This window comes from Phoxinus phoxinus (genome assembly GCF_949152265.1).
Source record: "Phoxinus phoxinus genome assembly, chromosome: 2".
In the NCBI taxonomy this organism is placed as follows: domain Eukaryota; kingdom Metazoa; phylum Chordata; class Actinopteri; order Cypriniformes; family Leuciscidae; genus Phoxinus; species Phoxinus phoxinus.
The window spans coordinates 48779421-48804492 of record NC_136877.1 but is presented as its reverse complement, the minus strand read 5'-3'; the positions used below and the strand labels follow the sequence as shown (position 1 = coordinate 48804492).

The 25072-nt window shown below is 39.9% G+C and overlaps 1 protein-coding gene across 1 annotated transcript; it reads right to left on the bottom strand.

Moving 5' to 3' along the window:
* Window positions 1–1807: 1807 nt before the first annotated feature.
* On the bottom strand, window positions 1808–15359 carry LOC306994658 (protein mono-ADP-ribosyltransferase PARP14-like). Its single transcript, XM_079605352.1, has 15 exons — window positions 15065–15359; window positions 14782–14909; window positions 10495–11991; window positions 9854–10087; window positions 9531–9752; window positions 9382–9439; window positions 8997–9143; window positions 8838–8897; window positions 7274–7450; window positions 6969–7151; window positions 5841–6256; window positions 4440–4677; window positions 4197–4333; window positions 3681–3861; window positions 1808–2980 (listed from the first exon to the last, which is right to left on the bottom strand). The coding sequence occupies exons 1-15, from the start codon at window positions 15231–15233 to the stop codon at window positions 2700–2702; spliced, it is 4128 nt and encodes a 1375-aa protein (XP_079461478.1). The 5' UTR covers window positions 15234–15359; the 3' UTR covers window positions 1808–2699.
* Window positions 15360–25072: the final 9713 nt, after the last annotated feature.

Sequence of the window (25072 nt, the reverse complement as noted above, 5' to 3'; positions counted from 1 at the left end):
AGAAAAAAAGAAACCAAATACAATTTGATGTTGTATATTAATTTACTATACTATGCAATTCATGTTCTTTTTTTATTTTTTATTATTAACACCAAGTATAAATCTCATGTTTAAGCATTATTACATTTATTCAAAAATAATACCGCACTGCAGTAACACTTTAAAGAAAAACATTATTTGTGAACTTTTCACCAGTCCCCAAGCTGATCACAGACACGATGTAGGCTAAATTTCACCAAGCTTATTGCTCTCTAAGCACCCACATTCACCATGTTTTCAAATGTTATTTCCAAGAAAGAGGTGGACAAATCTAAATTACGAGCTGGCTGGAATGCATTTGTTCCATAGACTGTAAACAAGATGGACAACGCACCTTCACTCTCTTCCAATGTAGCATTGGGCTTGTTTGAGATGCGCCTGGCCTCGCCTGAACTGTATGCGAGAGTAGGCGGCTGCAGTGAGTGGATGAGTGAAAGAAGTGCAGGCAAGCCGGACAGATCTCTCTCCTCGCAGTGGATCAGACACCTACGAGACCAATGGCGGATATCGCGGGATTCAATGAACTGGAAGTAATTTAAATTCTGTTGCTTTCATAAGAAAATAAATATAATGAACAAGACACTCAAAGGTCTTGTTATTTAATTACATACCAAAGACTTGTTTATCAATCATTTTTACTTTAACTACAGACATGAATATTTTTTTAATAAATATGACAACAATCAAATAACCCATATAGAGATCACACTGTCAGAGAGTTCGGATACTCACATATATACACATAAATTCAAACATTTTAGAAGAGAACAATACATCACGGTTGTTTAAACCAATGAGCATTAAGCTGTGTCATCAGCAAGTCGTTTCCCATCGTGAGCAACTGCGCGCGACTGCAGAATCCGACACGGGATCGGGAGTTTGATGGAACGTGCGCACTGTTGACGTTGACAGCAGCGCGGATTGATAGAAATGGAAAGAAAATAGTGCCGATTAAAACTGAGGTATGAATTTTGTCTGGAGTGTTTTTTGTGATGTAAATTAATCAAGCTTTGAAATGCAAATAATTTTTTCACGTAAAAACGCACAGTTTTGTGGCCCCGGAAACTGGTCAGGACTACTTTCTTGAAAAACTTCCAGCGGCCAGAACTCTGACCAGGGAGGTGAACACAGAGTGGGTCAGTGTGTATGCACTATAGTGCTGGTAAGGATTGCATACAACTTCATGTCTTAAATGGGCGAAATAACCCTTTAAACTTACATTAACAGGATAAAACTACCTAAAAATGACGGAAAACAATTATTTCAAGGGTGATAATTTGATTGTTTAATTTGCCTCATGTCCCATTAGACTTCACGGAGAGGGCGGGTTTTATGACCTATACTGGGACAACCACCTGGGAGCGATCGAGACCCTTTGCTCCCCTTTTAGACTTTATTGTGCGGCACGCCTGCTTTATATGAATCACCAAGGACCACGGTTTCAGCAAAACATCTTCTTTACTTTTCTACTTAAGAAAATAAAAAAAGTCACCTACACATTGGATAGCTTGAGGATGAGTAAATTAAAGGCTAGTTCACCCAAAAATTTTAATCAAAATTTATAGGACAAATAAAGTAAGAATAGCTCTTTTAATGTAACAGTTACCACTTTTAGTAGCTACAGCCGATGGGAAGATTTTCTGTAAATAACTATACAGGTATTTGGGTTAGTTTGTCACACAAACTATTGTATGACTTCGGAAGAGATGGAATAAAGCATACAAGTCACATGGACACAGTTTTATGATTTTTATCGTTCTCGTGCATGTAAGAATAATAAGCGACTCGACTTAAACCAAGGTGCTGTAAGGAGAGGAAAGCAAAAACCAATCACAATTCAGTATGCAAATATCACTACGACATCATCGCCATTGGATGGATTTAGAATTGTAGACATTTAGAAAGTTTACAAGTCAATATGAGATTAGGCTTCCTCTATAAAATAGAGGCTGATCAGTCTGTTCTGCAGTTTAAAAAGGTAAATTAATGTCAGAAAATGAAATAAAAATAGAAAGTGAGTTAATAATAATACAAGAAAACAACTTCTGTTACAATATAGACTGTTTTTCTTGGGTTCATCCAGTTGCGCTAAAGAATTGCACTGCTGTGACAGCAACTTAAAATTGCGCAAACTCCTAAATGTCAAAACAACGTCAACAACGTTTCATCATGACAGTAAGGTGCCTGAAAGGGATATGGGAACTGAGAAAGAAGAGTTGTAATGTGACCTTTACATATGTCGAAACCTTTTGTTTTTTGGGAGGGTATCCAGAAGTGATAGATGGATCGCCCTGAAGCTAAATATCACTTGTGTGAGAAAATACCTGTGCGATCCCCTGAAGTATTTCATCTGAGTAAATGTTCCATATAATAATAAAATAAACAGCTTTGTCAATTAATATTGCACTTTTTCTGCTCTCATATCATTAAATTGTGTTATTTGACTTATATTGGTCACTAAAACACTCATATACAATGAGCATGACATAAAGCTTAAAGAGGTATATATCTGCTATGTGATAACTAAATCTAACCTTTGAATAAAAGTGATTATATTTAAATGTAAAAGCAACTACGTAAATAGCAATGGTTTATAGATCATCCAGAGCTCATCCGATTGACTTTGCAGGAAAGAAACCAAGGTTGGTTTTGGTTGAAGTTTATTTAAATGTGATGAGGTAGTCTGGATAAGCCTGGCAGTCGTGAAAAACCACAAACATGGAGGGATTTTGGATGTTATCCACCACGCTGTCATAATTGTGGTCAGGTGCGAGGCGAACAGGGGGCATCTTCATGTCCTGCTGACCCGGAGCGTAATGACCCGTAAGCACACGAGCCACAAACATGAGCTGAGTCCCGTCTGCTGCAGGAACCGCATAGGTAGGATTGGCAGAATAGATGGCATTCACAGCAAAGTACGTCCCATTACCGTAGACGGTGGCTGAGAACAAATAAAAAGTCACCAGTGTGAGTTAATCGATTATTCTTCAAAATGAACAACCAATGAGATATGACTGATCAGTTGGATAGTCCATCAAATCAAATAATAATGGTAACATTCACCCAAAAATACAATTCTGCCATGATTTGCTGTTCAATGAACATCATCCTAAATTTGGGTTTGTTCCTCCCACCATTATTGCATGACTTCAGAAGACTGACTCCATGCTACTTTTTCTCATTTTTGGACCCTTTGGACCCAGCCTTTTCACAATTTTGGAAAAGAGCTGCAATTCTTAAAAAGCAAAAACAATTGGCGCCGATAGCCTCGTGGGCAAGTGCACCGACATGTAGCGCCGTTGCGCTTCGGGAGACCCGAGTTCGAGTCTCGGCTTGTGGACCTTTCCTGACCCCCCCCCACCCCACCGTTACACCCCTAATATTTTCATATAATTATATATATATATAGATATATAATTTCCATTTTTGGATGTTTATGGACAGGCTGCAGTGAATATGACGTAAATGCTGTCAAAATAAAAGTCCCACTAATGAGATTCATTGGCCAAACAGAACAACCTACATAATTAAAAAATGCCAAATATCAGCCTTTTCGACATCGGTCACAAACAAATAGTAACACAATTCCCAATTTTGGGTGAACTATTTAAATTAATTAACCTTTAAAAACAAATAATTACCATTTTGCCCAGCAAAGTTTCGATTAAAGTTTGACTTCATGATGGATGAGCAGGACGCCTCTGATGTGCCGTGATAAAGGATCTTCTCTCCCGCTCCCACACCGGGACCGTTTCTGTTCTCCAGCTCTTTCTTACGTCCCTCATATAACCGCCGGAGATCCATGTTCTGGATGCGCTCGATCTATTGAAACACATTTGCACACAAATAACCATGAACAAATATATTTGATGGACTTCACATTCACATCACTTGTTCTTCATAGAAGCAAACGTGACTACTGCCATACAAAATCAAACCATGGTACATTATATAGACAAACACTCTCAAAAGATATAAATAGACGATGTTTAGTCCAGTAATCTGGCCTTGCTGTAGACTAACTCAAACTCAGAACTACAGCACTTTTGAGTGATTAAATATGATTTAAGATATTATGTGGTTCTTTAAAAGCAGTTTTTATGTCGTTCAGGATGGTTTTTGTCATGTAAAGCACACTTTGGTGTTGAGCGTCAAACCTTGAGCACTGTTTTCATGACGGTCTTCTTGAAGTCTGCCTTCACGGTCTGGTACTCTGTAGATTGCTGATCTAAAGCAAACACCTTAAACGGGTCACTCGGACTCATGTTGTCCCAGTTGATGGGCAAAGAGAAATCTGAAATGCAAAATAGGGAGGGTTTTGATTCAGTTTGATTATTTTCTACATACTATAGATGTCAATCAGTGGTTTTCAACTGGGGTCATATTTTCATGAATTTTACCTGGAAGGTTCTCCAGTCGTTTGAGAGACGTCACCTGTCCTGAATCACATGCTGTGGCCTCCATCTTTCTCAAATCCACAGTCCATTTCACACCCTGTGCATCCATAATCCCATCTTTCACATCTCTTCTCTCAAGCTTATAATTCACCTCTACGGGCACCTTATGCCAAACACCTCGTGGTCCCAGAATGCACCATGTGACTTGAGTGAAGAGGGATGCCTGGTCCTTCTCTCTTACCTTAGAGTTTAAGAGAAGAATTTTTTAAGGCTTTGATCATTTATTCATGCATTTATTTACAAATTTGTCTTTTGCTGTTTGTAAAGCCATAGCTTTAAGTTACACATTAATGCAAAGCGTTTTTATTGCATTTATCATTTGTTCCCGTGATTGATTAAAGGTTCACTATGTAACTTTTTTAGTTCAAAATTAGATGCATATCATGTTCAGACGATTTGCTCAAAATTATATGTAAATTATATATGCACTATATTTAATTGTATTGAATGCAAATTATATGGTAATTGTCTCAGGTGATAGTCTATAGAGCTAATTTAATTTTAATGTCGTTTTTCTCCAGAGGTGGACAGTAACAAAGTACATTTACTTGAGTACTGTACTTAAGTACACTTTTTGAGTATCTGTACTTTACTTGAGTATTATTTTTTCTGGGAACTTTTACTTTAACTTCACTACATTTGAAAGACAATTATCGTACTTTTTACTCCACTACATTTCTGTCAAGGTGCTTGAGTATAAAGTCGTGGGATGATTTTGGTTGCATTTTGGTTGGAAATGAAAGTCTGGTTGACGTCAGAACTCGACTGATGTTGGTTTCTGACGTAAACCGATTTTCAAACGTTTCAAAACGTCTGTCCAACGTTGGAGATTAACGTCAATCTGACATTGGATTCTGACATCAACATGATTTTAATTTTCAACGTTGGGTTTGGTCTTCTAAATGCGAATTTTGTCATTGTTTTGGAGCACACTAGCTTATAGATAACAAGGCTTACATATTCATACTAAAAGCCAAAAAACTGGGAACATCCATTTGGGTGTCCGAAACCATTGTGGACGTTATTGAGTGACTTATTCAATCCCACGACTGGAACTGTGTTCTAGAAATAAATGTGATATTGATATGAGGGTAGGCAGGCAGAGATTCAGAGGCATAAGATACTGTAAGTATGATATGCAACAATGCAACAATAATAAAACAATGCATTGACATTTACTTTTATACTTAAGTACTTTTAAAAATGAGTACTTCTGTACTTTTACTTAAGTAAAAATCTGTCTTTAAATCTTTTACTTGTAACGGAGTAATATTTGACCAGTAGTATCTGTACTTTTACTCAAGTAAGGAAGTTGTGTACTTTGTCCACCTCTGTTTTTCTCACCTGTCTGCGAAGTGCATCTTGTATCACTCCAACCACCTCATTCACACCATCCTTCAGCCCTCTCACTTCCCATCCTCCAGAGCTGCTCTGCTCCAGCTGCAGGTGCAGTGAATCGACTTTAGAGAGCAGCTGGTTCATCTCATCCTGAGTGAGGCGTTCGATCTCCTCTTGGGGGAAAAGGTGTGTGGAGCACTGGCTCTCATACGCCCGCTGAAGATCTCTGCAGGCATCAGACACTTCATTATCTGTGTGACCGATGAGTAGAAATGCTGCTGTGTTCTCGGTGACTGGCAAAGCTCTGACTAGAGAACTCAAGTCAAGAGAGGGCTGTAAAGAAGATGATCGTGATCTGCGTGATATAGTTGATGCACTGCGCCCTCTGGAGGTTACATTTGTTGGTACAAGTGGTGCAGGAGCTGAAAAAGGTGAAAGTGCAATATTGTCAATAGAGTGATGCAGGGATGACGTATTTTTGTAGGCCACAACTAGGAAACGAGTTCGCATCTTAGCACTTTCGGTTCCATCGTCCAGATGTCAATGTTGTTTTTAATGGGTTTGTGGAGAAATGCCTGAAATAATGTCAAACTCAAGATATTTTCACGCTTTATTCTATGACATAAAATACATCAGTAATACTCCCTTGTGATTTTGTAACCTCACTGTGTTTATAATTGTGCTCTTGCAAACTATTCTAACTCAAACTTTCAGGGAAAATGTTTTTATATAAAGAATGTTTTTAAATAAAGAGTTGTCAGAAACTTAGTGACGGTCGTGTGACGGTGGTGTAGTGCGTTTATAGTCTAGCTATTGTATTTAGGCCTTAAAATCCATAAAAGTAGTGTTCATTTGTGAAGATTATCATGATGAATGAAACGTTTCATAAATGTTTGTTGGTCACAGAGCTTATTTTCTGAAATAATCCAAAAGCCAATGGAAAAATCCTATTGGCTTTAGACGAGGGAACCATGAGTGATGCTAATGTCTGTGTCGACTAAAATACATCATGAGTAAAACACTGTAAAAGCATTGACAAAAATAAAAATATATTTATTTAAAAATGCATGACATGGACATACTGTATATAATAAAAACTGTTATTGCCTCTGCATGGCACAGATTTATCCTCACCTGTCAACTGTGTATTACCACCAAAGATTTGCTGTGCCATTGCTTTAAACTCCAGGAAAACATTAATCTTAAGCAGAATGATCCGAATAGTTCTGAGATATTGAAGATTAGCTCCTTGAACACCATCCTTTACTCCCTCTAGAATAGACTTGGCCACCACTTTTGGATCCAAATCTCCTTGTCCTGCAAGTATTTTTTCCCCCCAGAAATTAGGGGAAAAAAATACATCAACATACACCAAACTGACTTGAAAAAAGACAAATGGTTTATTATTTTGCATTATAAGTAAAAGTGAAGCTACTGACCAGCACAGATAGCAGGAATGGCCACAGACTGGTAGCGGCCGTGTTCACATTGAACCACTATTTCTTTCGCCAAGGTCTTGATAACACTGGCGTCCCTCTCTCCACAGACATGCATGATTGTCTTACATGGAAATCCTCCTGGCGGGGTCGTAAAGATCTGTCCACTTGTTACCTGAGCTGGAGAACATATAAAAGGGGTAGTGTTAGATGACATGTTGCATATCATTGCTGCCTTTTACATTTATGCAGTTAGCTGACACTTTTATCCAAAGATAAATCACATTTTGCACATGACATTTTAAACATGACAATTCACAGGTAGAGCGATTGTTTGATCATCAATGCCTTAAGGTCTGAGTAGATTAGATGGTCAGTTCTCGTAATCAATATGTTGAATGCAGGAGAAATAGGCAGGAGTAAAGATCTTTAAAGAATAAAGATGTATACATAAGCACCTATTGTAATCGTTAGTGTTCTTCTTGTTCTTGTTCTTCTTTTTCTTCTTCCGCTCTTGAGTCTATGGCAGCCCTGACAGAACTGTTTGTGGTAAAGTTATGACATTTGGCACACAGATAGAGGACAGCCCGATTTGTCCTCATAGCCAATTTGAAGTCTAACTCAAATCCTCCAGCACCACGGACTGTCCAAAGATGCTCTCATGTTCATGCTAATAACTTTTGAACCCTAAGGCCTACAAACTAAATGTTTTCGTCTTGTTCGGAGCCACCTACTGCTGTCAAAAGTTTATTTTTCCTTTTAACACCTGAAGAGTTTGCCCAAAAAACATTGAACCGGTCTCTTTTGATTCAGTGCAGAATACACAGTCCAATGCTATCCAATTTCCCCATTTGAATTTGGTCATAAATAGGTGTATTATGCATTAGCGTATCGTTTGAAACTCGGTATGTGTCATTGGGACCATGCCTTGAACGTATTAAAAAAGTTTTGGAACAATGCCACCTTCTGGATAATTTTTAATGAAATTTTAAAATGTAAAAAAACTTTTGATTGATCTAACATATTCTAAGGAAATTGGCTTGATAGATTACTTAAATCATACCAAGGACTCTGATATTAATCAATTATGCCATATAACTTGTCTGAATATTTTAATTTCTTTGAAAACCTACTTTTTCTTGGTTATTGGTTCTTGTTTTTTGGCCAATTTATTCTTTAAATATGTCAAGCTTAAAATATATCTGAGCTTTTAAAAACATCTGATGGTCTAAAATGTGGCAATTTCTTCACTTCTAATTGTTGTTGCAAACAGGTTAAGGGTATGTAGTTCCTGCTTTTCTAGAATCACACTGTCTCTAATGTAAGCATGAACCTCTGTTTTATGTGGGTTAGAAGGTTTTGTAATGTTTTTTTTTTTTTGCGAGAAATTGGCTAATGTGGATAGGATCTACCGATACTATAAAACTCTGTGATTAAAAAAATGCTTTAGATATTTACACGCAAAGGCTTTTTGAAACTGCATTCAAACATACAGTATGGGGAAACCCTTTTAATATAATAATAAATCAAAAGCTAATTTAAAAAAAAAAAAAGTTTATTTTCTTACCTCCTGTCAGTTGACCCTGGACATGAGGTCCTGCTTTGGTGAGGATGTCTTTACACACTCCTGTGACAGATTAGGTCAAAATTAAACACTCTTTTAAGGTTGAAATGGTTTAATTTGATATCAACAATTCTTTGGTAATTTAGAAATCTGCTCGAATACCACACGTCTGGAAGTCCTTAAAGTCAGTGGTGTTCACAATGGCATCAGTGGTCTCATTGGTGATGTCACCGAACACTAAATGAAGTTCGATCCTATCTACTGGCATGATGATCTCATCAAGGTCAGAGGTCAGTGAGTTAAACAGAGCTGTGGTGACAGTGAAAGACATGCAGATGTAAGAAACCATTTAGACTTTTTGCAGATTTGTTGTGTAAACTTAAAATGCTGCCAATGTTTTATGAAAACATATTTTTTTATCCACTTATGTTCATATTTATTTATATTACAATTTATTTAAGCTATTTAACGCCCATGTGCATTCGTAGGGAGCGGGTCAAAACAGCATGCATCAATGAATGCAATACATAATTCTTGAATCTCTTGCCTTGTCCTGTGTTGTCCACCATTTTTGCACTCAGATCCGCACAGAGTGTCTGGAACATCTGCAAAATATTTCCCAAAATAGGGTTAGGAATAACCATAAATGCAATAAACTTAATTGCATAGAGGGCGTATAATATGTAGACTACTTACTTCCTCAGAATGAGCGCAATTAGGCATTATGGCGATACAAATGGTCTGCAGGCAACCAGGGGATCGAGATAAAAATTCGCAGATCTCACGAGTAAGAATATTAACGGCATCTTTGACCGGCATCGACAGCACTATGCCAGGTCCTATTATTGGCAGTGCAACTGAACCCCAAGAATTCTGCTCACATAGCGCAAAAACTCGACCAAGTCCACAGCGAAGTGCCTGTAACAAAATATATAATGATGGTGGCAAAACTACTAAAACTTTTCTGTAAATCTCATCCATTCAATCATCCGTTCAGTCAAAACACATCTTAACCTTACTTTCTCGCTGTCGTGGTTTTTTCCTTTGGGCACACATTCTACGAAGAAAACCTTTGAGCATCCCAGCGCTGGTGTCGCATCCACCTCCAGCACGTCTCCATGCGTAAGTGTACGCTTTCCCTTGGCATTGTTGAAGTTAGTCTGAAGCTGCTGTCCTGCTTTTTTCAACAAGGATGATCCAATCAAGGTTGAGGTCATGTTTGTTTTTATCATTGGAGCAACAAACACATCGGCCTGTATTAATGACACAAATCATCAAAAATGAGTTGTGGTGTTGAGAGGCATAATAAATAAATACTGGTCTATTTTACTCGTTAAAGGGATACTTCACTCAAAAATGTAAAATGTATTCACTCACTTTCATGCCATCCCATATAAGATTATTAGTGTTTCTTTAGATGAGCACATATTAATATTTTTAGAAAAGAATCTATCTGTGCGAGTTCATATAATGCAAGTGTGCAAACGTGCATATAATGCAAACGTCAAATGCGAGAAACAAAATCGGCAGTGGTGAGTACAGTAAGTCATTACATTTGTGACGGCATGAGGTTGAGGAGATGATGGAAGAATTTAAAAAACTTGGGTGGAGTATCCCTTTAAAGCCTAGTATAAAAAAAATAAAACTATTTTAGCCTTACCTGTTGTTGCTCAAGACTACCAACCACAACTTTAATGTGTATCTCATTGTCATAATCCAGAGAGTATTGGGCAGATGCAGCAGCTGGCAAGCTCTGAAAACGCTGTATGTTCTTGTATATGGGCACACTACCACTTTTATGGCCATCATCAATGGGCAGTATGCAAACCAGATAAGAAGTTTTCACTAATTTCAAAGTCTCTGCACCATCACTTTGAAAGAATTTTTGAACTCCAGGTCCTTTCACCTCAAATCGTTTAGTGGCAAGACTCAGAAGAAACGCCTCAAGGCTGTCTTTCAAACTCTCAACTTCGCAACGAGGTCCTGTGAGGTGGATGCATGGGGAAGGCAACCTTGTTGACTTTATTTCCACACTGCCCTTCTTTACACCGGCCATCGACAAGATCTCAGGGAAGTGGTCTGCCATCTCTGCCTTGGGAAGCGGCAGGGAGTCATGATGTTTCTGATGGTTTCTTTTGTATTCTAGCACAATGCTCTTCAGCCTGCTAACTTCAGTAGTGTAGCCCACCAGTTGCACTTTGGGGTCAAAACTTGATTCATCCAGGTATTTAAGCTCCACTTTAACACCGTCACGATTGGCCTGCTTGACAGCTTCACTCAAATCCTCCTTCAGCGTATTAAACGCAGATGATTTCTGAGTGTTTTCCAGGCGCACAGTCTCCAAACACAGGTCTCTCTGCACGGCAACAGCCGCCTCCTGTAGCGCTCCGTCGGACAAACTCAACAAAAGTAGATCTGAACCTGAAGTCTCGAGCGTAACCGGGCTGCAGAGTCTCTGCTGAAATCGGCTTTGGAGGTGCTGTATACCACCACTCGATTCCAAGAAGGTCACAAGAGGACGATGTGTAGGGATCCTCTTCTCTTTGATTTCTTTGGCTAAGTTTAAAAGCTCCTTTTTGCCTGCATGGACTTCTTTTTCAGGACCCTTCAAAAGGAGAATGCCTGTTTTTTCCTGAGTGATCTGAAGTGCAGGCAAATTTGTCTTTATGAACGACTCAAACTGCTCTTTGATGAGGGTGAATTGCTTCTCAGACACATGACACTCTTCTTGAATCTGCTGTTGATCATGCAAGCAACTTACAAATTTTAAAATCTTCTCCACCTGTTTTCGCTCTCCAACCACGACGGCTAAACACGTCTCTTTTTCACAATAGATTTGTAAGTCCTCGCCAGAGAGGTAAAGGTGTTGTTCCAGAATTTCAGATTTTTCCCTATCAACCTCAAAGTAGATATTATAGCGTGACTTTAAAGTCTCGAACACTTGGTCGACCCCAAATTCCCATTTCTTCAGAGACATGTCCTCAGCTGCCCTCCTCACCACCACCTCTTCAGAGTCAATGTGGATCTCAAAGCTGCTGTAGAGCGCAGACAGAAGTTTCTCCAAGTATGAATTCGCGTTTTTACATTCGCTTAGGTAGCGTAATAGATAAAAGTCCAGTTTAAAAACCTTCTCCGTACTTGTATCACTTGCACATTTCTAAAAAAGTAAAAGAAAAGAACAAATGATAAAGAAATGCATTCATTGATTGTACAAAATGCTTCACAATGAAGATTCAAGGCAAGCGAGTGATGGGAAGTGGATTCATTTCCGCAAACTGGTTCTTTTGGGCAGCATTCTGTGAAACACGGATGTCTAAAGCATATAAAGTGAAAAAAATAGTCTTTATCAACTCTTTTATTTAAAAAACTTTTATTTTGTCCCCCTCATTCAAGTCAACGGCTTGGTTCACGCATGTTCGTGTCAGTAGATCATCGGTTCTCCACAGACATGTGCGAGTCCAAACTGTTTCCTCAGTTCAGTGTACTTGTGACTTGACAACTGCCGTAACCATTAACTCTTGAATAAGTGTATGACTCGAAAACTTCTGCCATCAGATCAGTTTTATAATTCCAATATATTTAATTTGTTATACTTTATGCTTTTCATCACAAGACATCCCCCCCATTTAGGTCGACAGTTCTCAGCATGTTGGATATGTCTGTTCTGTTCTCAGTTGTACTGTACATTGAACTAACTGGAGTGCTGAAATGGGATCATGGGATTATATAATCCTGTATAATGGCTCATTTCGAGTCGGAGTGACTTGTCAGGCACGCCCGGAACTGTGACCCAGTTCAAAAGACTGATTTGTTCATGAATTGGACATCACCATTGACAATAAGGATATAGGGGCCAAGCACTGAAGCTGCGTAGACACCTATTGTATCTGTTGGCGTTATTCTTATTCTTAGATATACTCCACTATAGAGTCTATGGCAGCCCATAGAACCGCTTGCGGAAAAGTTATGAAATTTGGCACATAGATAGAGGACAGTCTGAACTGTCACCATAGCCAATTGGAGTCTCTAACTCAATCCTTCTAGTACCACCAACTGTCCAAATTTGCATGTTTATGCTAATAACTTTTTAACCGTAAGGGCTACAAACTAAATAATTTTTATCCACTGATTCCCCCTTTTCCTCCATTTTGCGAAACCCCTACTTTTTACAATTCCTTCTAGGCCGCGTTCCGATTTTCACGAAAATTTAACCAGATCATCTTCAGACCATGCTGACAAAAAGTTATGGAATTGAAGTCGATTCGTCAAACTGTTCTTGAATAATGTGAGAGCGATTCGACGAAGAGCACGCCAAAATGAAAGTTAGGCTATATCTCGACAATGCTTTAGCGTATTCTGACCAAACTTGGTGTGTGTTATGACAAATGATCTGACATGATCTGAGGCTGCTTGCACAGTTTTGCGCAGTGCCACCTTTGTTGTCAGGAGACATGGAAAATGGACGTTTTCCCTAATTCACAAAACTGGTCTCTCTAGACTAGAGTCTCTTCAGCTTGCCGAGTCATACGACACCCTATCGGCCATTTTGAATTTTGTAATAAAATGCTAGATTTTATAAACGCGTATAATTGGCGTATTGTTACGAAACTCAGTATGTCTTCATCACTATGCAGCCCGGTCTCACCCCAAAACGTCACATACTGACGGGTCTTGACCATACGTCAACATACGCCGAAAAGGGTTCCCCTATAACGTCAATATGAGACGCAGACATAAGCGCACCAGCAGCGCCTCCTAGCGGTACCCTAACGCATACCTAAACCCAACCATACCCGAATCGTCACACATGGACGTTAAAGGGTACCCTTTTCGTCGTATGTTGCCGTATGGTCAAGACCCGTCAGTATGTGACGTTTTGGGGTGAGACTGTGTTACACTATGCCCTGAGGGTACTCAACAAGTTTTTGGGGCAGCGCCACCTTGTGGTAAAAATTTATAATGAAATTTCCAAAAATGCAAATCATTTAAAATTTTATTAGCCTATTGTAATGAAACTGGTCTCAATAGATTCCTTGGGTCATGCCGAGAATTTCCTGTCCACCATTTTGATTTTTTTAAATAAACCTACTTTTTCTCCTATTTTCCCCAAAATCGAATTGTATCATCTCCAGGCCATAACGACAAAAAGTTATGGATTTTGGGTCGACAGACGAAACCGATTTCGTATACCGCATCAACAATTTTGATGGCATGATGCCAAAAAGACTCTGAGGCTGTATCTCTGCAATGCTTTGGAATATTGACACCAAACTTTGATTGTACTAGTGATTTTTCAGCCATTTTGCCTAAAATTATCTTAATACAGTATGTATTTACAGTAATTGCTCATTGTTGCAGTTGGTCTGATGCTCCCAGCTATGTTGGCATGACTTATCGTGTGATTTGGGCTTGGCCTTGATAATTGCTGCTTGCAGCTTTATTTCTAATTGCATTTATTGTATGATTTTGACATATAATTTTATGCATACTTGCAATAAGCTAAGATAAAATCCCATATAAAGGTTAAAATGTCCGCAAATAAATTTAAAGAGGCAACTATGGACCTTTAATTGGACACTTTTATGAACTAGTGACAGCACAGAACATGAAGAATATGAAAATCTTTGGGAGATAGCTGTCCATGACAGGCCTAAAACAGCCAAGGTAACAGCACAAAAACACACAGCAAAATTATTGTGTAAAAAAAAAAAAAAAAAGATTTTTTTTGTGTCAATATTACACACTACTAGTCCTAGGCCAACCTTTTTGTCAAGCTTCAAATAGCAGCTGATTTCCTAGAACTACTCAATGTATTTATATTAACTACGCAGAGGGTTGGTCTCTCTGGGCAAACAGGTTTGACTACATTGTATCAGCAGAAAACAATGTAGAGCGAGCATATAAATCTAAGCTAAATATCTGTTTGCTTTATGACTGTGCAACTTACCTGATTTGCAGATGCTTTAGGCTGTTTGCTGCTTTCAGCAACATTGTCACAGCTTAATGAAACACGGAGATCCTCTCGTCCAGATATATTGATGACATGATCCTCTCGGCCTAGCACTCTTTCCTGGGCTTTGAATACAAATGCATGTTTATGAATATAAAGAACTAAAGAACTCTCATAATTATAAATGGAATATTATTATAACAGTTGTTTTATAATAGGGTTAAGTGAGATAAAAGTACAGCACTGATTGTAACAATGTGCAAAAAAAAAGCATGCTTACCTTCTTTGTTCATAAAACTTATCTTGTAGGTTTTGTCACCCACTTTGCTGATCTCACATTGTCCTCCTCCTGATCTTCTCTTGATGCTAAAGTGTGTGTGTATTTGTTTAACTTCCACATCAGAGAGATTATTCGCCTCAAAAAACAAAGCGTGCTGGTAGTTCTCCATATTTAATCTGTTGTTGTGTTGGGCTTTGACATGAATATTGGTGCTCTTGCATGCTTTCACTTTTGCTTCGGCTCACTTTACAGACTGTGGTTTCCTTTGCCACTCCTCCAACTTCCTCTTGATGCTGGTTTGTGGCACACAACCTGTAATAGATTTGTGTGATTGACAGTTTGAGGTTGCCACCTTGTGGGTGATTATTGCAAAGGCAGTTATTGTGTTAAGTTTTGTTTTGACCAACGATTATTGGTGTTTTACCCAGCCAAGCGGCACCTGTAGTTGGCAGTCTGTTCCCAGAAGTAAGACAGTAAAGACGTGTTTCAATAGTGATTCTCGGCCTGTTTATTGTCACTGCACGATATACTACAAATGGCAACGAGGAGGATATTAAAGTAATACCACTGCGTAATTGGACTGTAAGAGTCACCGTACACTGGTCATATAAAAAAATAAAAAATAAAAAAAAAGCTTTTTTTTTTGTGGAGGAACCAGGCATGTGTTTTTTTATCAGTTAGCCTCAGGAAAAAATCTGCCATGGCTGTGCCAGTCGGTCGTGTGGATGAATACAATGACGCGAAGGAGGATTTTGAGTCATATCTGGAACGTCTGGAACAGTGGATGTTGGCAAATGAAATCAAGGATGAAAAGAAAGTGTGCGTGTTTTTCTCTGTGATTATGGCTGATGCTTATAAGCTGCTGAAGAATCTGGTGTCGCCGACAGTACCGAGTACTATGGCGTATTCTGATCTGGTGAGAGCACTCAGCACACATTACAAGCCGGCACCGATTGTAATCGCGGAACGGTTTCGGCAGAAGCGTAACCAGAAAGAGAGTGAAACTGTCTCTGATTATGTGGTGGCTTTGAGGCAGCTATCAGCTACCTGTGTTTTTGGACAGTACCTGGATGATGCGCTGAGAGATCGTTTTGTGAGTGGACTACGCTCGGAGGACGTGCAGCGCAGGTTGTTGTCTGAAAAGGATCTGACCTTCCTGAAGGCTTGTGAGATTGCAGTAGCAATGGCACTGGCGTCAAAGAAATCAATGGAGTTTTCTGGACACAGCGAGCCTCATCAGGTAAATGCCCTGTCAAGTGCAAGCTTTTCTGAGAAAGGTAGGAAAGGACAGTTTAGACGACAAAATGATAATAAAGCACAAAGCAAAGGCCAGAAAGGAGTAAAAAATTACTTTTGGGAAACAACAGACATGTTACCGATGTGGGGGAAGACACTCAGCACGTGACTGCAGATTCAAAAATGAAAAGTGTCATATCTGCTCCAAAATTGGACACATAGCCCGTGCATGTAGAAAAGGAAAAGCCACTTCTCAAACTCTCTTCTCAGTATGTGGAAGCTGAGGGAAATACATCCAGAGGGGATGAAGAGAGTGTATGCAGTATACTCCACCTCAAGCTGTGAAAAGGGGCACACAGTGGATGTTGCACTGGGTGATAAGAGCACAACAATGCTACTGGATACAGGGTCAGCTGTGTCATTGGTATCTGAGGATTACTACCAGACGAATTTGAATAATTTCTGTTTAAAACCAGCCCCCAAGTTAAAGCTGAAATCATATTCAGGCCAAAGTATCGCTGTTCGAGGATACATCATGTTACCAGTGCAGTATGAAACACAGCAAGTCACCCTACCTCTTGTCATTTGTAAAGGGAAGTAGACCAGCTCTGATTGGTAGGAACTGGTTAAAGGAACTAAACCTGAACTGGAAACAGATTTTCACAGTACACAGGGTGTTTACACAGGCAGAGCTGACCCCAGGAGTCAACGAGGTGTTACAGCGCCACCAGGCAGTGTTCTCTGAAAACAGAGGTGTTTTAAAGCCAAAATCCACATAAAACCAGGCACCACACCAATCCTCTGCAAAGCTCGCCCAGTTCCTTACGCATTAAAGGAAGCAGTTGAAAAGGAGCTGGACAGGTTGGAGAAAATGAAGGTGATTTCAAAGACTGAAAAGAGTGAGTGGGCCTCTCCGATAGTCACTGTGCCAAAGGCAGATAAAACAATTAGGATTTGTGGCGACTACAAGGTCAGTATTAATCTGTGTATAGAAGAGCAGACATACCCACTACCTAACACCGAAGATCTGTTTGCTACCTTAGCAGGAGGGACATCATTCAGTAAGCTTGACCTTTCTCATGCCTACCAGCAGCTGATGTTAGATGAAGAGTCAGAGAAGTATTTGACTGTCAACACTCATAAGGGCCTGTACAAATTTGCCAAACATGCATAAAACAACCTTTTACAATCCCATTGAAAAAGCTTTCTTGAAAGTAAAATCTTTCAAATGCAATAAGCTGACCATCATCAGGTGAGTCTTGAACGGCGGGTTGGCTTTATCAGCAGCTTCCTCGGTAAAGCATGAGCTTATGCAAGGCGTTTGGCCGTGATAAAGAAGAGGTCTCCCCGTCGGGGAATCGGCTTGAAGTTGTGAACTGTGAGCTTGAAGTTGTGAACTGTGAACGTGAACTTGAAGTTGTGAAGACTTGAAGTTGTGAACTGGTTTGACGACCACCCGGCTCCAGACATGGACAAAACGGCCAATTCTTTGGGTCACGCTCGAACGCAGGCCCGACCTGCTGCGGTTCTTCGGATAAAGCTGCAAAAAATTCTCTGTTTTTGAACAAAGGCATGTAGCTCTGCTGTGAGCAGAGCGTCCAAAAATACCAGAAACTCGCAAATGTTCTCCTCCACGGAAATATTTAGTAAAAGGCGAAAGATTTATCGCCTCAGCTATGGTGTTTCCAGCGCACCTGCAAGTTTTCAGTCTGTTATGGACCAGATTTTACAAGGGCTGGACCATGTGACATGTTTTTTGGATGATATTCTCATCACTGCTTCATCTGAGGAGAAGCATTTAAAAAGACTGGATGAAGTGCTCACACGTCTGGAAAAATATGGTGTCCGAGTGAATTTCAGTTTTTTCAGAGCAGTGTGGAGTATCTGGGACATCGCATTGACCAGGATGGCCTGCACCCCACTGATGAAAAGGTTGCAGCTATAAACAAAGCGCCTGAGTCAATACATGTCACAGAGCTGAAGTTCTTCTTAGGTCTTCTTATTGTTTACTTTTTTCTTTTCTTTTTCTTTTTGCCTGTTATTGGATAGGACAGTATCTAGACAGGAAGTGAGATGGGAGAGAGAGAGGGGGGATGGGATCGGGAAAGGTCCACGAGCCGGGACTCGAACTCGGGTCGCCGAAGCGCAACGGTGCTACATGTCAGCGCACTTGCCCACAAGGCTATCGGCACCAACCTTCTTAGGTCTTCTTAACTACTACAGCCGTTTCCTGCCAAACTCCTCCACCATCCTCCACCCTCTACACAACCTGTTGAGAAAAGAGGCTAAGTGGGTTTGGACTTCGGAGTGTGCTAAGGCATTTGAAGATGCAAAGCAGCTATTACAGCAAAATAAGGTGTTGGTGCATTACAACACACGTTTGCCACTCCGGATTGCATGTGATGCGTCACCTTATTGAGTAAGGGCGGTAATTTCTCATGTCATGGAAAATAGAGAGGAATGGCCTGTGGCTTTTGCATCAAGGACATTAACTGAGGCTGAAAGAAAATATGTCCAAATCGAAAAGGAGGCACTTGCCATCATCTTTGGAGTAAAGAAATTCCATAAATATCTATATGGGAGGAAATTCACACAAACCACTGTTAACTATCCTGGGACCAAAATCAGCGATTCCAACTTTAGCAGCATTAAGGATGCAACGCTGGGCTCTCATCCTCATGGCATAAAACTATGATATTGAGTACAGGAGATCAGCTGATCATGCAAATGCTGATGCTTTGTCTCGCCTAGTGCCTCATTCGACAACACAGGAGAAGAGGGAGGTATTTTTTACTTCTCACACGTGGAGGAACTACCAGTGGGTGCAAAAGACATTGAGAGAGCTACTTTAAAAGATCCAAGCTACACAATGAATTGATGGCCCAGTCATGTTCAGGAGGAGTCACTGCGGCCTTATTTCATACGCAGGCAGGAGTTGTCAGCGGAACAAGGATGCGTTCTCTGGGGCCAGCGAGTCATCATACCCCCAGGTTATCGACGGCGCTTACTGGAAGACCTTCATCATGTGCACCCAGGTATCTGCCGCATGAAAGCTCTCTCTCGCAGTTACATGTGGTGGCCTGGCTGTGATGGGGAAATTAAAGAGCTGGTGAAGGGTTGCTCTATCTGCCAAGCTGTTCAGAAAATGCAGTCGCACCGCTGCACCACTGGAGATGGCCGGAAAGAGTGTGGGAGATAATTCACATTGATTTTGCTGAGAAGGATAAGCAGTGTTTTCTGGTGGTCATTGATAGCCATTCAAAGTGGTTAGAAGTTTTTCCCATGTCTTCCACCACCTCTCACAACACCATTGAAGTGCTGCGAAGCCTGTTCTCTGCGTATGGACTGCCAGAAGAGCTGGTATCAGATAATGGTCCACAGCTGGTGTCGAGGGAGTTTACACAGTTTCTGGAGAGAAACGGTCTCAAACACACTGTTGTACCTGCATACCATCCTGCATCAAATGTAGCTGCAGAGAGGTCAGTGCAGATTTTGAAACGTGCGCTGACGAAGGATGTGTTGGAGGCAGAGGGAAAATCTCCCTTGCCACTCAGTCATAGACTCAGTCATGTACCGAAGTACACCCCGCACCGTGACACCGGCTTATTTCTGAAACGCCAGATCCGTACCCGTTTCAGTTTGCTTAAAGGGGTGATATAATGCCCTTTTCACAAGATGTAAAATAAATCTCTGATGTCCCCAGAGTGTGTATGTGAAGTTTCAGCTCAAAATACCACACAGATATTTTTATATAGCATGTTAAAGTTGTCACTTTTTGAGGGTGAGTAAAATCGCACCATTTTGTGTGTGTCCCTTTAAATGCCTCCGGCCGAGGGGGCGGAGCTTCAAGAGTTATTTTACCTCACACACACATGCACTGAAAATTTCAAAGACTTTTAGCCTTTTATGTTCAAACTGGAGTCCGACAAAGATGGAGAGACTCAATAAGTGACAACATGTAGAAGAACAGGACATTTCTGAATGGGTAGTTGATGAATTTAAATAGCTTATGTGTCATTATCTTCTAGTCATTGATTAGCATATTCAATTCAATTCAATTCAAGTTTATTTGTATAGCGCTTTTCACAATACACATTGTTTCAAAGCAGCTTTACAGAAAATGCATTTCAAAAATATACATACAAAAATACAGTTAGTTAATCATGAAATTTAGGGCATAACATATCGCCGGCGTTGGGTCGTCTCTTCACAGGCGTCGAGTCGTCTCATCACAGGCGTTGGGGCATCTGAAGTCTCCATGAGAGGCTGGATACTAACTGGAGCTGACAAACTCTATTTGAGTTATCTCGGGACAGGCGTCCCGAGATAACAACAAAAAAGGCAGATGGGAAATAATTAGCGTAGCTGCTGTTCTTAATATGAATGCATTTGATCTGATTTAACTGTAGTATAAAAGGTATGAGATGCATCATGTGAATGCTTGGCTAAAGAGATGCGTCTTTAATCTAGTTTTAAACTGGGAGAGCGAGTCTGAGCCTCGGACAATATCAGGAAGGCTATTCCAGAGTTTAGGAGCTAGATGTGAAAACGCCCTCCCTCCTTTAGTGGACTTAGATATCCTAGGTACGACCAGAAGCCTCGAATTTAGCGATCTTAAAGAGCGCGATGGAATATATGGCGATAGAAGGTCTCTTAAATACACAGGAGCTAAACCATTTAGGGCTTTATAGGTCAGTAACAATACTTTGTAATTGATACGGAACTTAATAGGTAACCAGTGTAGAGATGATAAAATTGGTGTTATATGATCATATTTTCTTGACCTAGTAAGAACTCTAGCGGCTGCATTTTGGACTAACTGTAGCTTGTTTACGGAGGATGCAGGACAACCAGCTAATAAAGCATTACAGTAATCTAGTCTCGAGGTCATGAATGCATGAACTAACTTTTCTGCATCAGAAACTGATAGCATATTACGTAGCTTAGCAATGTTTCTAAGGTGGAAAAAGGCTGTTCTTGTGACATTTGAAATATGATTTTCAAAAGACAAGTTGCGGTCTAGTATATAACACCCGGGTCTTTTACTGTAGAGGATAAAGTAACAGGACATCCATCTAGATTAAGGTTGTATTGTAAGAGGTTTTGTGGGCAGTTTTTTGGACCAATCAGTAATACCTCCGTTTTATCTGAATTTAATAGAAGAAAATTACACGTCATCCAATATTTTATATCTTTAACACACTCTGTCATTTTAGATAATTTAGTGTTATCATCTGGTCTAGATGAAATATATAATTGAGTGTCATCAGCATAACAGTGGAAACTTATTCCATGTTTTCTTATAATATTACCAAGTGGCAGCATATAAATTGAGAATAGCAGAGGGCCTAATACAGATCCCTGCGGCACTCCATAATTTACTGACGTTATCTTTGATTTTTCCCCATTTAAATGGACAAAATGGTAGCGGTCAGATAGGTACGATCCAAACCAGCTTAATGCCTGTCCCTGAACACCAGTGTAATTTTGAAGTCGATCTAAGAGTATTTTATGATCTATAGTGTCAAACGCAGCACTAAGATCGAGTAAAACTAGTATTGAGATACAGCCTTGGTCAGAAGCTAAAAGTAAATCATTTGTAATTTTAACCAGCGCAGTTTCTGTGCTATGATGTGGCCTGAATCCTGACTGAAACTTTTCATAGATATCGTTATCTTGCAAGAAAGAGCACAATTGAGCGGACACAACTTTTTCTAGTATTTTAGACATAAATGGAAGATTTGAAATGGGTCTGTAATTTGCTAGGTTATTTGGATCTAATTGTGGTTTCTTAATAAGAGGTTTTATAACTGCCAGCTTGAATGTTTTTGGAACATGTCCTAAAGATAGAGACGAGTTAATGATATTGAGAAGAGGCTCTTCCACTACAGGTAACACTTCTTTCAGTAGTTTAGTGGGTATTGGATCTAATAAACATGTTGTTGGTTTAGATGCAGTGATAAGTTTATTTAGCTCTTCCTGTCCTATAGTTGTAAAGCGCTGTAGTTGTTGTTGAGGGGCGATAATTGAGGCTGAATCATAAGACGCTGTCAAAGATTGTACATTTACAATTGTGTTTCTGATGCTTTCTATTTTCTCAGTGAAGAAATTCATGAAATCATTACTATTAAAATGTAACGGAATATTTTGTTCAGGTGATGTCTGTTTATTTGTTAATCTAGCCACAGTGTTAAATAAAAACCTTGGATTGTTTTGGTTATTTTCTATTAGTTTGCGTAGATGCTCAGCCCTGGCTGCTTTTAGAGCCTTTTTATAACGTGAAATACTGTCTTTCCACGCAATTCTAAAGACCTCTAAATTAGTTTGTTTCCATTTGCGCTCTAAGTTACGAGTTTCTCTCTTGATAACATGCGTAGCACTGTTGTACCATGGTGCTTTAGTTTTCTCTCTAACCTTTTTTAATCTAATTGGTGCAACAATTTCTAATGTACTAGAGAGAATGGTGCTCATACTGCTAGTCATTTCCTCTAGTTCATCTGTTTGTTTGGGTTCACTGAGGAGCGGAGATAGATCAGGTAAGCTATTCAAGAATCTATCTATAGTGGTTGGAAGGATTGTTCTGCCTGGTCGATAACGTGGCGCAACATGACACATTTCAGCCGTACGTAGTATGCAAGTTACCATGTAATGATCAGTGACATCATCACTTTGCGGTATAATATCTATATCGGTTGGATCGGTTCCATATGATATAATTAAATCTAGAGTATGATTAAGACGATGAGTGGGACCACTAACGTTTTGCTTGACCCCAAAGGAGTTTAATAAATCTGTAAACGCAGCTCCTAACGCATCATTTGTGTTATCAACGTGTATGTTGAAATCTCCAACAATTATTGCCTTATCGGCATTGACCAATAGATCTGAGAGAAAATCTGCAAACTCTTTTAGGAAATCAGCGTAAGGCCCTGGTGGTCTATATACAGTAGCCAAGGCTAGAGATAATAGGGATTTCTTTCTTACATCTAGGAGCGTAACATTTAGCACAAGTACTTCAAACGAATTAAACCTGTGGCCTGTTTTCTGAGTAACATTAAGAATATCTCTATAGATTGTTGCAACACCGCCGCCACGACCAATCAGACGGGGCTCATGCTTATAACCGTATCCTGGTGGAGTGGACTCATTAAGACCGAAATAATCATTTGGTTTAAGCCAGGTTTCAGTAAGGCAGAGTACATCAAAGCTATTATCAGTGACCATTTCATTTACAATAACCGCCTTAGGTGTAAGCGATCTAATGTTTAGAAGACCTAGCTTTAGAAATTGTTTTTGTTCACTAATATTGAGATTTTCTGGTTTAATCACAATTAGATTTTTCTTAGATCCTGCAGTAGATTTATTGTTTGGCCTCACTAAACGAGGAATAGACACAGTTTCTATATAGTGTTCTACACTGGTACTTATATCAATTAATTTGGGACAGCAAAGAATGTGATTTGGACTTTGACTTACTAGTCATATGGTGTGTAACGTCTTGGAGATGTTGTCCGACAGAACAGCCGCTCCGACTCTGCTGGGGTGCAGGCCATCAGCACGGTAGAGCCTAGGTCGCTCCCAAAACAGATTCCAATTATTTACAAAGAGCAGTCTCTGTTCATTACACCATGACATCAACCATTCATTTAGTGCAAACAATCTACTGAACCTTTCTTGTCCTTGTCGGTACGTGGGAAGCGGTCCAGACACGACGATCTTTGCTTCAGGCGATGTTCTGCGTACCGTCTCGATCAGGCTCCTGTAGTCCCTCTTCAGAACCTCCGTCTGCCGCAGCCTGATGTCGTTCACCCCCGCGTGCAGCACGACAGCTCCGACATATTCTGTCTTGATAATCTATAAATCGTGTTCAGGGGGCGGGGTTTATGTAAATTTTAGGGTTAGTGATGTCACTAACCCGGGAGGAATGTCGTGTAGTCCCTACCAGTCGTTTGTTGTAGTCCTTAAAAAACAATTTCTTTAAAAGCAAATATCTTCCTTTGCTTTGAACTTTGAGTGTTGTAACTTTGCAGATGTTGTTTATGCTCAAACAGCAACATTACACACTAACTAAAGTTAGAAAAGTGAAATCATAATCAACCACCCCTTTAAGCCCAAGCTTGCCAGACGGATTGAAGAGAAACAAGCCACACGGAAACGTCATCATGACCGTGGTGGCTCATCTCTTCGTTTCTTTCAGGAAGGAGAAGCTGTCCGGGTCCGAAATTTCAGGGGAGGAGTGGAGAAATGGATTCAGGCAAAAGTACTAAAAAGACTGGGAGCTGTCACATACAAGAGGGTCAGAGGCAGCGCACAGTGTTGACCACATGTTGCCATGGCGAGGAAAGGTTGAGACAATTCCACCAAGCTTGCCCTCACCAGTGGTTGAAAATGAGCCACCAGTAACCATGGACTGTGCTTTTCCAGCGGTTTTGCCCAGTGCACCAGTGAAGCTACCACCTACTGTTCTCACTAAACAAACTGAACAGGTTGTCGAGTTGCCATCACACACAGCAAACAAAAACACACCTGAGAAACGGCGATACCCAGAGAGGGTTCGTGTACCACCTCAAAAACTGAATCTATAACTGGCACTATGTTGTCTGTAAATGTAATTCTGCACAGTGAATGTAAGCTGCCAAGAGACATTTTTAGTTGATAATAGAAAGTTCATATTTTGCCAAGATTGAGAAAATTTTCAGAGGTAGTAGATTTATTTTGGTTGTGAGATTTAAATGCAAAGTTAGTTGTTACTAATTAGTGCTAAATTTAAAA